Below are 16,198 nucleotides of genomic sequence, written 5' to 3' on the forward strand. Positions count from 1 at the left end.
CTCAACCTCATAGACATCCTGAGTTTCATCGGGCTCGTCAATATCCTCGGGCAGTAAAGCTGCATCTAGATTATCTTCCTCAGAAACTTCGATCTCAGCTGTGGGTCGGTCTGGGAACAGTGCTCGTGGCTTGAGTCGACTCACGTGGACCCACGGGTAGAGCTTGTACCCAGTCCCCTCGATTTTCAGCTTGCACCGATAGTCATCTGAGACTTCCAAGATCCGGAACGGCCCATGCCAGAGATGAGCGAATTTCTTGCTCAGTCCAGGTTGCACTCGGGCCAGGTATAGCCAAACAGCATCACCGACAGCAAACCCTGACTTCAGTCTCTCAGAGAGTTCAGCCCAGACCTTAGTCTGAGCTTTCGAACGTTTCTCTTTGGCGTTAGCTTGGAGGTCCTTAGCCCCAGCTTGGGCGTACTCATATTGCCTCTGCACGTTCCGTCGCCACTCATAAGCGGTCCTTTGATCCAGCCCAGTTGGGGGAGATCCCAACATAGCTGAGACTGTGCTTTTCGGGTCCCAACCGTGAACCAAATAAAATGGAGTGTCGAGACGAGTAGCGTCGAAGGACGTGTTCAGAGCCCACATCAACTTCTCCACTTGGTCGTCCCAGTCGCTTTGGTCAGGCTCGGAGACGTAAGCTCGGATAGCTCGGACTACGGTTTGCACAGAGCGTTCTTGCTGGCCATTGGCCTGAGGGCGGTAGGCTAGGGTCGCACGCTGTCGACTTCCCAGCATTTCCCGGAACTTGGTGAAAACCTCACTCATAAACCGAGGATCTCGGTCATGACGCAGCATTTCACTCGCTCCAAACCTCTGAAAGACATATTCCATGTAAACCTCAGCCACATCCTGAGCTGTAGTAGAACTCATAGGCCGCCCAATAACATACCCTGAGAAAGCACACTGGAAAAGCAGCAGAAATACATTGCCACGGTCTGACTTAGGAAGATGTGTCACAAAGTCCATAGAGACCACCTCAAAGGGCCGAGACGCCAGAATATTTCCGGGTGAAGGCCCTGGGTTGGGCGGAGCTCCTTTAGCAGTGACACAATCCACACATTCCTTGACATAGCGTTCCACATCTGCATACATCCCAGGCCAATAGTATTCTTGGCGAAGTCTCTCGAAGGTGCGAGTAATTCCCTGATGGCCGCCTTGATAATCTTCATGACTCAGCTGCAACAGGTCGTCCCTGAGAGCGGAAGGTACTACCAATCTCAGATTCCCAGCAGCGTCCCTGGGTCGACCTGGGGTAGGACGGCTCAGATAATACAAGATATCCCGAGAGTCTAGCACGTAACGATCCACAACCTTCGCCACATCTTCAGCTTCGGCCGCGGACATGTCTTCAAGTTCACCTTTAAGATAAGCTCTGAGCTGTTTTGTCTAGGGCTCAGCTTCTTGCTGCACGAGGATTCGTCGCCACCTTTCGGCTATTGATGCGGCGGGTGTCGTCATCTCAGGTACATACCTGGGTTCTGCTTCAGCCTGGATTTCTGAAGTCTCCGTTGGGGGTTCCCTGTCTGCATCAGCGCCCGCTTCTTGGCGCCGGGCTTGATTACGAGTGACTACAAAAATCTTTGCGTCAGGAGTCAATGGTTCAGCCGCAGCTTCGAGAGAGGTTGGTTCTGTCTTGGGTCCGGGCGCAGTTTTTGTGACAACTGAGTGTTCCGCCGAGGGGTTAGCAGGTTCAGGTGCCTCAGATTTCACCAATTTCTCAGGGATTCGATTCATCTGTCTGAGCTGACTCAGCTCCACCGGGTCATCAACCACTACTGGGCCCTTAGCAAGGTGTGTCTTTGAGGTCAAATAATCTGCGGCAGCATTGAATTCTCGCTTGACATGTACTAGTCTCAGCGATTTAAACTTGAGGCGGGTAGACTCGAACTGAGCCAGCAATAATTGAAGCCCAGGGTTCAAACATTGAATCAAACCCTGTGCCTGCTGAATAGCAATTCGAGAATCTCCAACTACAACCAAATCTGAGATTCCACGTTCCAAAGCCATGCGAGTGCCCTCGATTAGACCATGATACTCGGCTTCATTCACCGTGACACCTTCGAAATGAAAACCTCGAGCTTCTACAACGTCCCAGGACGGCAACTTCCACAGGATGCACCCAGAACTGCCTCGCCGATCTGAAAGTTTAGCTGCTCCGTCAAAACTAAGCAGCCATCCCTCGTAATCAGCTTCAAGCATCTCCAGACTGATGGGCGGAGCTCGGACTACACGTCCCTTAGCTGGGATCAGGTTCTCAGCGATTTTATCAAGCTGCTCCAGGGGGGTTATCCCAGCTCCCAGAATTGCGGCGAGTCCGTCTTCATCACGCTCTACTCTGTGAACCTCCAAGGACCATGGAGCCAAGCGAGCAGCCCACTGCTCACAGCGACCTTCCAGGGACTGAGACCTGAACAACCACTTCAGAACTGAATACCGGGTGTAGACTTTCAGCAATTTGCATCCAACCAGCATTGTGTAGAAAACTCTGAGAACCCTGAGTAGGGCTACGACCTCTTTCTCAGCTGGGTGGTATCTGAGCTCCTGATCATGAAGCACCCTTCCGGTGTAACGCACCGGATGAATTACTCCATCGTACTCTTGTCCCAGCACGGCACAGACAGCCCAGGGATTAGCGTGAACTATGATCACAAACGGCTTTTCCCTGTCTGGGTGTCTGAGCAACGGCGTCGAAACAATTTTCTCTTTCAGGATCCCAAACGCCTCCTTAGCTCGACTGAGATCTCGGCCTTCCCGGACTTGATCGTCGGTCAACTCGTAGAGGACAGAGGCTACAACTGGGAGGTCTTCAATAAACTTGTTATAGTAATTGAGACTTCCCAGAAAAGACTGAACCCCCTTCAAAGTCGACGGGAACGGCAAATTTCGGACTCCCTTGGCGATTTTCGGCTTAGCTCGGATCCCCTCAGCCCCAATTTCGTGGGACAAGTACGAGATCGTCTTTTTACCGAATTCACTCTTGGGTAGGCTCACAGAAATTCCCCAATATCGCAGTCGGTACAACAATCGATTCAGATCGATACACAGTTGATCCCAGGTCTCAGCTCCATAAGCGATGTCATCGATGTACGAGCTTCGTCCCAGAACTGGGTTCAGCTGAGGAGGGGCTGGGATGTTTCTCCGAAACACCGTCAGCTCTGCACACAACACCGGCAATTCATTCTCAACTCCATCTGAGGCCTTTGGCTTAATCCCCAGAAACCTCAGCACATCTGGGTCCACCTGAGCCTCTTCCGAGGCTGGAAGGCGGACAAATCCCCACAGACAATTGTCCAACATTTGTTGGTAGATCAGCGGGGAATTTTTCAAGCCAAACGGCATGCGGGTCCACTGGTAATGGCCTAACGGGCAAATAAAAGCTGATATGAGCTTAGCTCTGATCGTCACAGGCACAGCCCAGAATCCACTAGCCATGTCCAAGCTGAGAAACCACATCGCACTCTCAAACCCAATCAATAAGTCATCGATCAAAGGCAGAGGGTAATGCATTAGCTTGATCAGCTGGTTCACCAGTCTGTAGTCAATGCAAAGTCGAATATCAACTCCATTCTTCTTCATCACAATGACAATGGGTGATACCCAATCTGAGTGTGAAGTCTCGATCAGTCCAGTTTCCAGTAACTTCTTGAGAAGATCGTACACCTTCGGCAACAGATGCGGAGGAATCGATCTCGAGCGCTGAGCTATAGGCTTGGCGTCACCAACATCTAAGTCACAGACAACACTCGCGGAGGGGCTGGGACAGCATTCCCATCTCCCAGAAAACTTGCGTGATGTCTTTCCAAGATCTCCCGGATCTGGGAGTCCATCTCAGGTGTGGTTTCACCAACTTCGCCGATGTCAGCTGAGTTCAGGTCCGCTTTGGGGTTCAAGTCCTTCAGTTCAGGGAGAGCCGCTAGTTGATCTCGGAGATCGCTCAGCAGCGCGCTTCCTTCGTGATAAAACACCGCAGCTTCTTCATCTATCTCAGCCTCCATTCTCAGACATCGAGAAAAAGTCTCGTCCAGCTGAGATCTGGGGTTGCCCACAAAAGTCTCAAATTGTCTCGAAAAAACTCTCTTCAGTTCCGGATTAGCACTCTCAGAAGTTTCACCACCCCCAGTAAGTGTCACGGGGCATGGCCAGGCCTCAGACTCATCACCATCGAAGCGTTTCTGAGATTCGTCACTCTCAGGCTGAGAAACATCTGGACTCGCAATCTGAGCGTGACCCTCATTACTTCTGGGACTCTCCTCCTCAGGCTGAGAAGGAATTTCCGGTGGCAATGGCGGACAGGTCCAAGATTGAATTGAAATTGGATCTATATATTCTGAGATCTCAACTCAGATTGGCCCTTAATGACATAGGCCGCCGCTATCTCAGAGTCTTCTTTGGTCCCTGGCTCAGATTTTCGCGCAAATCTCGGGTTCGTTAGGATCTTCTGAGGCCAAGGATAAGAATGCTTCTCAACGGCAGGGGGTTCGTTCAACTCCCGGAGTTTCTCAGCTTCCTCTTCCCGTCTCAGAAAATCCTCAGAGGGCTCAGCTTCAAAAATCAACTGTGCCCATTCCCGATACTTCCGAGATCGCGGCCGCACAAAAAAGTCTCCATGTGGCAGGTAATCCTTCTCCACCAAACAAGCAACCACAGTGTGTTGATATACTGGGGTCAACCGGTCTGAGATATTGACAATTTTGACTGCTTTCGGTTTCCGCCCAGCTCCATAGATGAATTGTGTCACCCATTGCTTGCCCCTCCCAGCCCATTCCTGGACTTTCTGAGGGTCGGCACGGTCATACTTCACAGGGCGAATCACAGATTCTCCTGATTGTAGCCGGCGGTCTCCAACATTCTGACTCCGATTTCCAAACCAGTATGATCCACCTCAGGTCCTCCAACTAAGAAGAGACTTTCCTCATCTGGGAGTTGAACCATGCCTTCGCGTGCACAGAGGCGAACCCCAGCAGCAATCATGAAGTCCATTCCCAGACGACAGTCGACACCTTCTCCAACATTACCAACCCAGATATCCATGATGTAAACAACCCGAGTTCCGAGCGTCAACTTGATCCTAGCTTGTGCTGAGACATAAGTGGGAACGTCCCCGACCCCAGTTACTTTGAGTCTGTAACCACGTCTGAGCTTGAACCTTAACCTGCGTGCAAGGTCTAAGCTCATAAAACTCGTAGTAGCCCCCGAATCCAACATAATATGTAATCTGTGATCGAAAATCGCTCCATGCACCTTTGCCATCGCCCGTCTTTCACCAAGTAAAGTGTGATTGCTCCACCAGCCATATCTCTGACCTGGGACTAGGGCAAACTCGAGATGGTTCTCAAGCTCAGCCTCAGAGTCTGGGTCTTCGAGGTCAGCTCCAACGGAATAAACACATCCTTGCTCAGATGAAGACATACATTTGGGGTTATTACTGCGCCAACATGGAAGGGCAGAGCCCACATATGCATATGCGCAGCATGCGTGGGACTTCGGCTCGTCACGCACTGGTTCCCAGACCAGCGAGCCTAGTGGTTTAACGGCATCCCAGACTCCGGGCCATCCAATAGAGCTTGGACTACCTCAGGAGCGAGGCCCTCGATGGAACCCCCAGCACGGATGACATCCTGTACTGCTTTTAGAGCCGACCACATGTCGCATAAACCCCGGCGATGGTATTCGCCGCACTTGGAACATGGTTGGCGTCGTCAGAACTGAGTCGGGTGACCCTCTTCGTGACAACGTCCACAGATGAGCTTGCTCCAGCATTTCTCCGTAGTATGGCGGCTGCTGCCGCATTCTCCACAAGTCTCAGCATGCTGGTACTCATCACTTCTGGGCCGGGATCTGGGCTTCCAAGCCAATTTCTCAGCAACTCAGTAAATCTCCTCATCCAGCAGGGCTGTTGTACAGCTGAGCTCAGATGGTTCTGTGATCTCCTTCCCGGACATCTGTGCCTCTTTGGGGCTCAGATTCTCAGCTCCGGTCTCAGTTTCGGTCTCAGCTTTATTATCTGAGGGAATCTCAGAGTCATCCTTGAAATGGACATGTCGTCTCAGATCTGAGTCGAAATTTCCTCCATCAGCCAAGAACGCCCGGCCCTCAGCTCGTCGTTGCTGAGGCTTAAACCTGCCAAACTGCACAGTCTGAGATGGGCTTCGCTTTTGCTGAGCATCCCGGCTTTCATCTCGCTGCAGAGCTTCAATACGTTTCAAAGTCTCCTCCAACTCGCTCAGCGTGTCAAACTTCTGACCTTGCAGAGTGGTTCTCAGCCGAGAATCACCCACAGCTTTGATGAAGCGCCTAATATGCGCCTCACGGTCTGGGGTTGGCTTCAGATAAGCGATGTTGGCCTTCTTTGCAGCACGGTTGAGGCGGTAGAAGAACATTCTGGGGATCTACCGGTCTCGAATCCTCATCTCGTAGTACCGCTCAGCCTTGGAACCAATGCTTCGGCACCATTCCTTCTTGAAAACGTGAGAAAGCTGTTTCCAGTCTGAGTGGACATCATCTGAGAGCTGGGTACACCAATCTTTCAGAGAACCTGAGAGTCTCATACGAAGCTGGACAATCCGAGTTCGTTCATCCCAGGGTGCCATGGTAGCATAGTACATGAAACGCTCCCACCAGTTGACTCGGTCTTCCAGGGGTGCATATTCATTGAACTTCTCCAGAGCATCATGGGGAATCATCGCTTGGACTACCACTCGAGTCCCAGAGCTGGGATCAGCACTCTTGGACTGGGCCACAGCTCCAAACTGATTTTCGAGCTCATCCTGAGAAGAGTCACTTGAGCTGGAGTCATCTGACTCAGATCCGCTATCATCTGGGCCTTCTGGCGGCGATGTCCGAGATTTCTGACTTCGGCGAGACGCTGAGCCTGACTTCATCTCAGACCTGGTCTCAGATTTGGTCTCAGAAGTCTTGGTCCTGGTTGAAGTTTGAGCTTTCCCAGCTGAACTTGACTTGCTTTGACTGGCTTTTACCAAGTGTTGCACAATACTCGTCAGCTCAGCGAGCTGGGCCGTCACAGAGTCTCCAGGGGGTCTGAGATGTAACCGGGCTGGCTGGGATAATCTGAGCTGGGGTCTCAGACTGAGATCGAGAAACAGCAGTTTGGCGAAGTTGGTCTTGAGCCGCTTGGAAGCGGCGGATTTTCTCTTCTTGGATCGCCACTGCCTTCTTGTGTTCGATCTGAGCTTGAGCATATTTCTCATTCATCATTCTCAACTCAGATTCGTATTCGGCTCGAATGCGGCTCGCTTCAGCTTCCTCAGCTTTCTTCCGCTCAGCCTGCCGAGCTCGATCCTCAGCTTCTCTGAGACTTTGTTGCACACCCAAGAGATACCGAGCTCGGGTTTCATCTTACTTGCGTTTCTGAGATTCCTCCTCAGCCCTCTGCTTGGCCAACCGCTCGAGTGCTTCCAACTGAAGTTGTTGCTCTGACTTCTGAGATCTGGGAGCTGAGTTTAAACTTGTTTGGGGAATATACTGCTGAGAGCGGTGATCAATCGTCTCAGCTCCCTGCTCCACAAGTAAAGTTCTCAGCTCAGCCTCGAGCTCAGCGCGTCTTGCCTGAGCCGCCGCAATTCTGGCTTCCGCCTCAGCTCGGACTCGGGCTATCTCGCGTTGATACAAATTCTCCAGTTCAGTGTCAGTCACAGGAGGCTGAGAAATTTCCGGAAAAGCATATTGCGGGGTCTGACGAATTTCCCAGGTCGGCTTCACAGATGGGGTCACCGTTCTCTGAGGTTCCGCATCATTCATGCCGCTGAGAGCGTTCTTCTCAGATTCTGGGGTGCCAGACAATGGCACTTGCGAGGGGTTCACGTCCCTGGCCATCCCAGTCTCAGACCGAGCTAAGGCTGAAGTAGTCTGGGGTGTAACTGAGACCATTACAGCTGGGAAATTACTCCGCACGGCTGAGGTCACAGATCCCATCATCACCGTTGCACTTGAAGTGGGTCCAAACGTTCCAGCTCCAACACCATAATCTGAGAAAGACATCAGAGACGATCCCGAGGAACTTAATCCAGACAGGTCCGTCCCTTGGTCATTCCCAGCCATGGAGGCATCAGAACCAGCTTTTGCACCAACCACACTTGGAATTGTGCCCGATCTTGCACTTCGCATAGCATCCGAATCACTCCCAGACCCGTGCCAGGATAGCAGAGATGTTGAGGGGATCGAAGGATCTGAGCGTAACGAGGGCAGCGGAATCTCAGCCGGTTCATGGCTCAGCTGGGGTTTCTTGCGAATTGGTTCTTCATCCAAGCTCGAAGCTGGGCTTCTCGGTCGAAGACCAGTCAGCTGAAGACGCATTACCACTTCTGGGCCAAGGAAAAGCTGGGCATCCTCACCCATAGCCACATCTCCATCTCGATCAATTGGGAATCCGAGTTGGGTCTCAGATCCCTGAGCGGCAGACTGGGTCTGAAGAGAATCTGAGGTTTGTCGAACATAGTATGTTGTAGTACCAACCACAGATTTCCAAGTCGCCAGCTCAATGCCGAGGAAATGAGCAATTCGCTCGATCTCAACTCGGACCCGAGAATCTGGGACCCAGACACTTCATCCAAGATGGGCCAAGCTGGGACTCGGTTCACAAATTCATACCCAGCTTCCCAGAGCATAGTCTGCAACAGCGCCACACAGGCAATCGGTGGAAGCAATTTCAGCGAAACTTTCACAGCTCTCAGGTCTGAGATGACCGGGAGTCGACGTCGCTCAGCTCGAAACACGTTCAGCCACCTAGCGGCAGGCGACCGGGTCACAGAAAACAAGTGTCGACCGGTCGACTCAGCAGCTTTGATGAATCCCCACAGGTCGTAACCACCGTGACACGGGTTGTACGCGATGTCGACCGGGTGAACAGTCTCAGCTGGGACTCCCATCCACATCTCAAACTGGGATCGCGCATAGCTCAGCATTTCTTCGTCAGTCATCTCTGGGAGTGGGGCCAAAGCCCAAGTCTCAGCTTCTCCCTCAGGCACACCTTGCAATCTGCGAGTGGTTCTCTGCTCAGGCCACAGAGTACTTGACCAAGCACCGCCACCACTTGCATAGCTGGGAAGGGTGACACCAGGCGCATAACTCAGCCTTGAAGGGGTCGTCCCAGCCCCAGAAACACTTTTCGTTCTCAGATGTAGCTCGCGCTTACCCAAAAGGCTGAGCGCACCACCCTCGGCTTGGCTACCGGGATTACTCCCAGTAGTTGGCTCTGGGCTGAGACTCGGCGCTTGAGCAGTGGTCATCTCATCTGAGAAACTTCCTCGATGTGTCGAACCGTGACTCGCTGGTGGTAATCCCATACTCGGATCATCATTTCTCGGAACATCTTGTCTTGGATCCGAATCTCGACCAGTCTCAGCTTGCTTCTTCACAGGCGAGCTGGGCGGCGGCTCGGCATCCACAGTTTTGGGCGCAGCTTCAGGTTCAGCACTCATCTCAGCTTCTTCCTCAGCAGATACGCTCAGATCATCACTTTCTGGGACCCTTTCCGACTTCCTGGACCTGGGCGTCCCAGCATTCTCCATCATCACTTCAGCCGGCAAACCAGCAACTCTGAGACTTCGCCGAAGCGAAGACTCAGGCATCTCACCACTTGTCTTGGAAACTTTCGAGTCGGGAGCAGTCGACATGACTTGCACACGTCCGTCACCAAAGTCGTTTCCTGATCCGGGCACGCGCACCAGCTGTGGCGATGCGGGCTCCAAAATCAGGGAATAGCCTCGCGGCTAGACCTCGATCTCAGACCACTCAACTCAGAATCTGAGATTAGATCTCAGATCCCAAGCTGGGTGAGGCGTGTGTTCCTCACTCTTGCAATCCCTTGACTTGGTTCTTCCTAAGGCTACGCTGTGGGCCCAGACTTGCGTCGGCCACACCAGCTGCCTCCGAACTCGACAGTTCCCAGATGCCCCCAGACGAAGCTTGCTCCTTGCTTGGAAGGCCCTTGTACGCACGTGCTGAGTCCGCTGTGCCCCGTTTTCTTGAATATAAACACGTTCACTCCACACACACTTAGTCCACTTCTCTTCTCAGGCCCTTGGACTCTGGGCCTTAACAGCCTCCTCCTTGCTCAGCGACTCCGGCTTCGAGTCGCTTCCAGTCACGACACTTCCTCCGGCGGCTCAGACTGAGAGCCGCACAACGGTCTTCACTCGCCCCTCAGACCAGAGTGGCCCCGAGAGTTGGCTCGGTCTGAGTCTGCCTTGATCCAGGGTTCTCGCTCTGCACCCTGGGACTTCCGCTCACCACGCCTTGATGTAGGCGACACAGCGAAGCTGGGAACCACTATCCCAGACTATTCGCGCCACACGGATACCACCAGCAACCCCAGAAACCACTATCCCAGGTGTTGCTCTGCCGAAACCTCAGAGCGGAGCACCTTCCGCCCGAAAATATGAAGCACCGCCAGGAAACCAGCCAACCAGCACGAAAACCCAGCAAAACCAATGTCCCGCGTGTGGAAATACAACAACGAAGGCAAACCGGGCCGAAACACGAAAAGGCTTGGTTGTTGAACTTGAATTTATTTGGAGTTAGCTGAGCTTGACCGTAGAACACTCGTAGCGACTCCACTTGACCTTGCGCGCGCCGCCGGGGGCAGGGACTTGGTCCCTGTGAAGCAACACGCCCGTCGGCGCAAGACGAACTCCGCAGCTTGCGGTCTTCGGGGCAAAACAAACTCTGATTATTATCATGCACATGCACATACAAAGGGCCTATCAAGTAAGGGTGCAAACATCGCCTGGGTACACCTTGAACAAGGGTGAGACACCCACTAAGCTACTGTCTTGGCGGCGCCCGTGAATGCGCGTCGGCCCTTCCATTGGCCTGTCTGTGTCAGTCATCACTTGATTACACTGATTACACCTGGGTGCAAATCAGTGATATCCTGATTACGCCAGGATCTTGTGGCCGGGATTGGGCGGACTTGGTCTGTCATCACCTGATTACACTGATTACTCTGGGTACAAATCAGTGTGTAATCAGGATGACGCCAAGATTCTGCGGCTCCCGTTGGCCCAAATCCATAGGCGACTGGTCAGGCCGAATCTTGTGTGCCCGACACCAGGGGCCGAAAAGCCACAACGGGGCGACCCTTCAGAGTGACCTTCCAAGCGGCAACCGCCAACTCCAAAGAGCAACTACCGCAGCTCCCAGACCGGCAATGTAGCCATCGCTGTGTACCCACTTCATAGGCGAGACCACGAAGTCGCACTTCAGGCCCTGCAGGCACGCCGTAGGCTTTTAGTCACGTCCTAGGCTTGGAGCGTCAGCTGTCTTTCACCAGTTGCCACTTATCCTCACGAACATCGTGCAGCCAGACACCAACTTGCGCCCACAATCACCGTGTCTCAGTTTTGGCACAAGTTGAGGGACTGCCGGGCTGAAAACCTGAGCTGGGGGCAAAAATACGATGTTGATTCCATACCCCGGCTGTCCAACCGATTTGACGAGTCTCAGTTTTGGTTCAACTTCTGGGACTCTGAGTCTGGGAATCTGAGCTGGGGGCAAAATTACGATGTTGACTCCATATCTCAGTTGTGGCACCCCAAAGCCGAGATGAACTCAGACGCCACACGCCACGCCTTCTTCCCAGACCCCAGACTGCACATCTCAGGGTCTGGTCCACAGGCAAACCTCAGACCGAACTCCAAATCACCAAGTCTCAGACTTTTGCCACCACTCTCAGGTCTCAGAACTCCGGGCATTCCAAACTGTGAGGTCACCAATCTGAGACCTGGGGTCTGAGACTTAAGCAACCATGGGACTTCAAATCACAGGCCCAGAAGGCCAGGGCTCAGCTCTTCGCCCAGAGTCCGATTCAAGGCCTGGAACCTCAGATCTGTGGTCTCTAGAGCAATTCTCAGACCTCAGACTCCAGACCGAATTCAAATCTCAGACCTGGGGATCTGGGGTCGCCGCAACTCGACGGTCGCAGAGCTCAGTTTCCAGATGTAGCCAGCACAACTTGAAGTATGTACAAAAACCAGACTTGGGTCAAGAAATATCCACGTTTCAAGTGACATGTGGCCGGTACGTGGTAGGGTTTGGGCTTCTGACTGATGGGTCCTGGCCAAGAATTGGCTCGGACCTCGTCACAGTAGGCTTTGATGTCCAGGTCCATGTTCGGCCAGAAGTACCACTGTGCTGCAGCAAGCTGTGTGCGACGGATTCCTGGGTGTGCCATGATGGCAGCATCATGCGCGTTGTGGATGACGTCGAGCCGAAGTTTCCAGTTGTTTGGCACGCAAAGGCGACGTAGGCTGTCGTCACTCTTTAAATAGATCAGCCCGCGGATGATTTCGTACTTTTTCGACGAGCGGCCTGACTTCCACAAATGTTTGAGGACGGAATCGTTGCCGTATGCCTTCTGAAATGCCCGCTTCGTTTGACTATCCAGCTGAAGAGATCTTATCACCGTGTTGTCCTCCATCGATGCTGCGTTCAATCTCATCCGCCACTGAGCCGTGCCAACACTAAGCGACTTTGAGGCTGGCTGTTTGACGGCAAGCATCACGATTTGATCGCGGGTCGATATGCTTTGGAGCTTCTCAGTAGCCTTGGCCCGTCGCGAGACCGCGTGACGAATGCTGGTGCATCAAGGAGATGTCAAACACGCCGTACACACTGAAACCGGCACTGTCTTGGGCTCACCATCTTCTGGCTACCCCCCCCCCCCCCCCCGGACTTGAGGGAGCCGCAGGGGGTCGCGATAACGCGTCAGCAACGACGTCCAAAGCTCCTGGACGATGATGTAGCATGAACTGGAAGGACGCAAAAAAGTCGAGCAAGCGAGCCAGGCGACCGGACAGACGCGGATGCTGCAAAAACCACTTGCACGCCGAGTTGTCCGTGTAGACTTCAAACGGTACTCCATGGAAATAATGATGCCAACGAGTGAGCGCCTGTTTGATCGCAAAGAGTTCCTTCTCGTGAACAGGCCAGTTCAGTTCATGAGGTCCAAGCTTCTTGCTGAAGAAAGCCACGGGGAGATCGTTGCCATCTTGAAGCTGAGAGAGCACTCCACCAATGCACGCATGGCTAGCATCCATTGTCAAGATGAACGGCTTGTCGAAGTCAGGCAGCCGGAGTACCGGTGCGTGCTGGAGCGCAAGCTTGATGGCATTGAAAGTCTGGCACTGGCATTCATCCCATATCCAAGCCACATCCTTCTTGACCAGAGCGCTCAGCGGCAGTACAAGCGTCGCAAACTGATGAATGAAGCGACGATAATACCCGGCGAGGCCCAAGAAGCGCTGAAGGTCGTTGATGTTGCCAGGCTCTGTCCATTCTGCTATGGCTCGAGTCTTACGAGTGTCCACGTGCAAACCATCAGCCGAGATCGTGTGGCCGAGGAAGTCGACCGAAGATTGGCCGAAGTCGCACTTGTCAGGACGTGCGTAAAGCTTATTAGCGCGAAGAACGTCGCAGACTTGCCGTAAGTGCTCGACGTGGTCGGCCATTGATCGCGAGAAGATTGAGATGTCGTCAAGATAAACGACTACGAACAGTAGATGACTCAGCAGCTTGCGCATCGGGCGCGTCCACGTGCCCGGCATGCCGGCCAGACCCATAGGCGCCACGTTCCAATGATATATCTCATGGTTCGTCCTGAATGCCGTGTATTGCTTTGACGTAGGAGACATGCGCATCTGGTGGTATCCACTGGCGAGGTCGAGAATCGAGAACACTACTGCTCCCACCATGCCATCAAAGAGTTGTTCGATGTGAGGTAGCGGTATCTTGGCAACGTCCGAGGCAGCATTCACCAAGCGGTAGTCGATGACCCATCGAATCGGCATGTGCGGGTTGTTCGAATGCAGCCACTCTAAGCGGGATGGGAACTTGCCAGTAGTGGGATCCTTTTTGGGCACGCCGAAGATATTTGATACCCATGGTGAATCCGACACCTCGATCCAGTTCTTCTTCAACAGCTCTGTCACAAAGCTGTCCAATGCTTCCTGCTCGACCTTCGAGAGGCGGAAGGGAGCTCGGTTGCTAGGTGTCGTACCTGGTTTCAACACCACTTCGTGCTCGATTGAGCGGTTCGGTGGTAATCCAGGTGGCGGCTCTGCTGGGAAGACATCTGCGAACTCTTCGAGTACCGCTTGAAGCTGCAACGGAACGGTCTTCACCTTGGGCGAAGTCTTCACCGTGACCTGATACAATTCGGCATACGCTTCGGCTTTCACCTTCGTTTCAAATTCCGCTGCCGAAAGGACACACAACGACGCGTCCGTGTCATCGTCGCTACCGTTGTCAAAGATTCGCGACAATGGCTGACATCCAAGTGTTGTTATCGAGCGCGGTCCCAAAGGCACACTGAAGTATCCCGCCTTGACACGATCATCGAGCTGCTGTCGCAGGTGCTGGGGAAGAGGGTGCTGAAGACACTCCGGTTTCACTTCCACCGAAGTCACTGCCGGTCCCGACACCTGGAGACTGTCGTTCAACGAGCTGAAGTCGTGCACTACACGCTGGTTGGGGAATCACATCACTCCTATTTGCCAGTCGATGATCGGGTTGAACTGCACCAGCCATGGAAGGCCGAGAATTATGTCTTGATTTGTCGACACCTCCCACTCAATGAGAGAAACACCGTTGAAGTCCCTGCCCGCAAAGTTGATAGTCTCCAAACATTGCTGTGCCGTACGAGCCGGTGTTGTTGTACTGTCAAATCGCTCGGCCGTGACCTTGGTGGGCTCGATGTAATGTTGAGCGCACAATGTTGCGCTCCACACCGCTGTCGATCAAAACTCGCACGGCCTGTCCGTTCATCGTCCCCTCAAACCGCAATAGCTCACGGTTGGACAACGACTCGGCGCCGACCGACACCATGTTCTGCTGCAAACTGTCGATGACCTCGACGTGGTCGTCACGGTTGTCAGCGTAGTCATCGCCATCCTCTTCTGATACGTCGTCGTCATCGACAATGCGACGAAATAAGCCCTGGTTAGCGCGGAATGACCCGCGTCCTGACGGAGGACGAGATGGGCCACGGGGGTTATTGCGCGCTGGCCGCTTAGTACACGTCGCCAGGCGATGTCCGGGTTCTTTGCAGTAGAAGCAGAGATTACTTCTCAGGCACTCATCGCGAGAAACAAAGCGCGAGCTCCCGATCTCCATTGGTGTCGGCTCTTCGACGTGATGTACCGATTGCTGAAGGCGTTGGGGACATTGGCCCCCTCGATTCGTGTGGTTTCGACACGACCCTTTCGCGTGCGTGCGGTCGTACATGAGTGCAAATGAAATCGCGTCCGTCGCGTTTCGGAACTGACGCAGTTTCACCTCTTGTCTGATCTCTACGACCAAGCCCTTCTGGAAGTGGATGACTTTGTCAATGTCCGACATATCTTCCACCTTGCAGATGATGTGCCGGAAGGCCGACATGTAATCCTCAAGACAGGTGAAGTCGGTCTGGCGCAGGCGTAGGAGCTGGTCACGCAAGTGCTCTTGCCGATCGGGTGTCGTGAACTCGCTAGTCAGCAGCTCCTCGAACTGCGTAACCGAGTGCAAGAAGTTCCCGTCGTGGGAGACATACTCGCGGTACCAAGCCGCTGCTGGTCCCTTCAAGTTTGCCCCCAAGAGCGACAAGGGGCGCTGCTGCGGCGAGTCTACGCCATACTTGATGTTCTTCGACTCGAAGTACAACTTGGCGCTGAACAGGTAGTCCGCGACGTCGTCGTCCTCGATACCGGAGAACTTCGGCATGGTGATGCCCTCAGCCCGGTACTCACGCGTGTCTTGTGGTGAAGGTTCAGGCGACGGCGGTTGCTGCTGCTGCGATACGGATTGCTGCTGCTGTTGCTGTTGCAGTGTCTCCGCCATCTGTCGCTGCAGCTCGGCTGTCTGCGCCATGAACTGCTGCTGCTCGTGCATCACCGCCGCGATATAGGCGAACATCTGCTGCACACTATCCGCGTGTTGCATCGTGGTTTCGTCCATGTTTGCGCCTACGCTAGACACGTCGTCAATAGATGGCTGGGGCGCGCAAGCTCCTCAGCCAAATCATTCAAAGATTTGAAGTCGCAGGCACTCCCTGGAGCGCTGCTTCCGACAATGTCTTTAAGCCCCAACGAAGTCACAGAGGCTCGACCCGGAGCTCTGTTTCCGTCAATTACTGCCAACCACTTGCAGTAGCCAGTGTCCCGAAGGAAGCAACTGGTGCAATTCCGTTCGGCGCTAGTTC

At 53.5% G+C, this 16,198-nt stretch overlaps 1 protein-coding gene across 1 annotated transcript; it reads right to left on the reverse strand.

Annotated features, from left to right (window-relative positions):
* Positions 1–15,089: 15,089 nt before the first annotated feature.
* Positions 15,090–15,954, reverse strand: IUM83_06563 (uncharacterized protein; the record flags this gene model as incomplete). Its single annotated transcript, XM_067930785.1, has 2 exons — positions 15,090–15,168; positions 15,245–15,954. The coding sequence occupies 2 exons, from the start codon at positions 15,952–15,954 to the stop codon at positions 15,090–15,092; spliced, it is 789 nt and encodes a 262-aa protein (XP_067789629.1).
* Positions 15,955–16,198: the final 244 nt, after the last annotated feature.

This window comes from Phytophthora cinnamomi (assembly GCF_018691715.1).
Source record: "Phytophthora cinnamomi strain GKB4 chromosome Unknown Contig50, whole genome shotgun sequence".
In the NCBI taxonomy this organism is placed as follows: Eukaryota; Oomycota; class Peronosporomycetes; order Peronosporales; family Peronosporaceae; genus Phytophthora; species Phytophthora cinnamomi.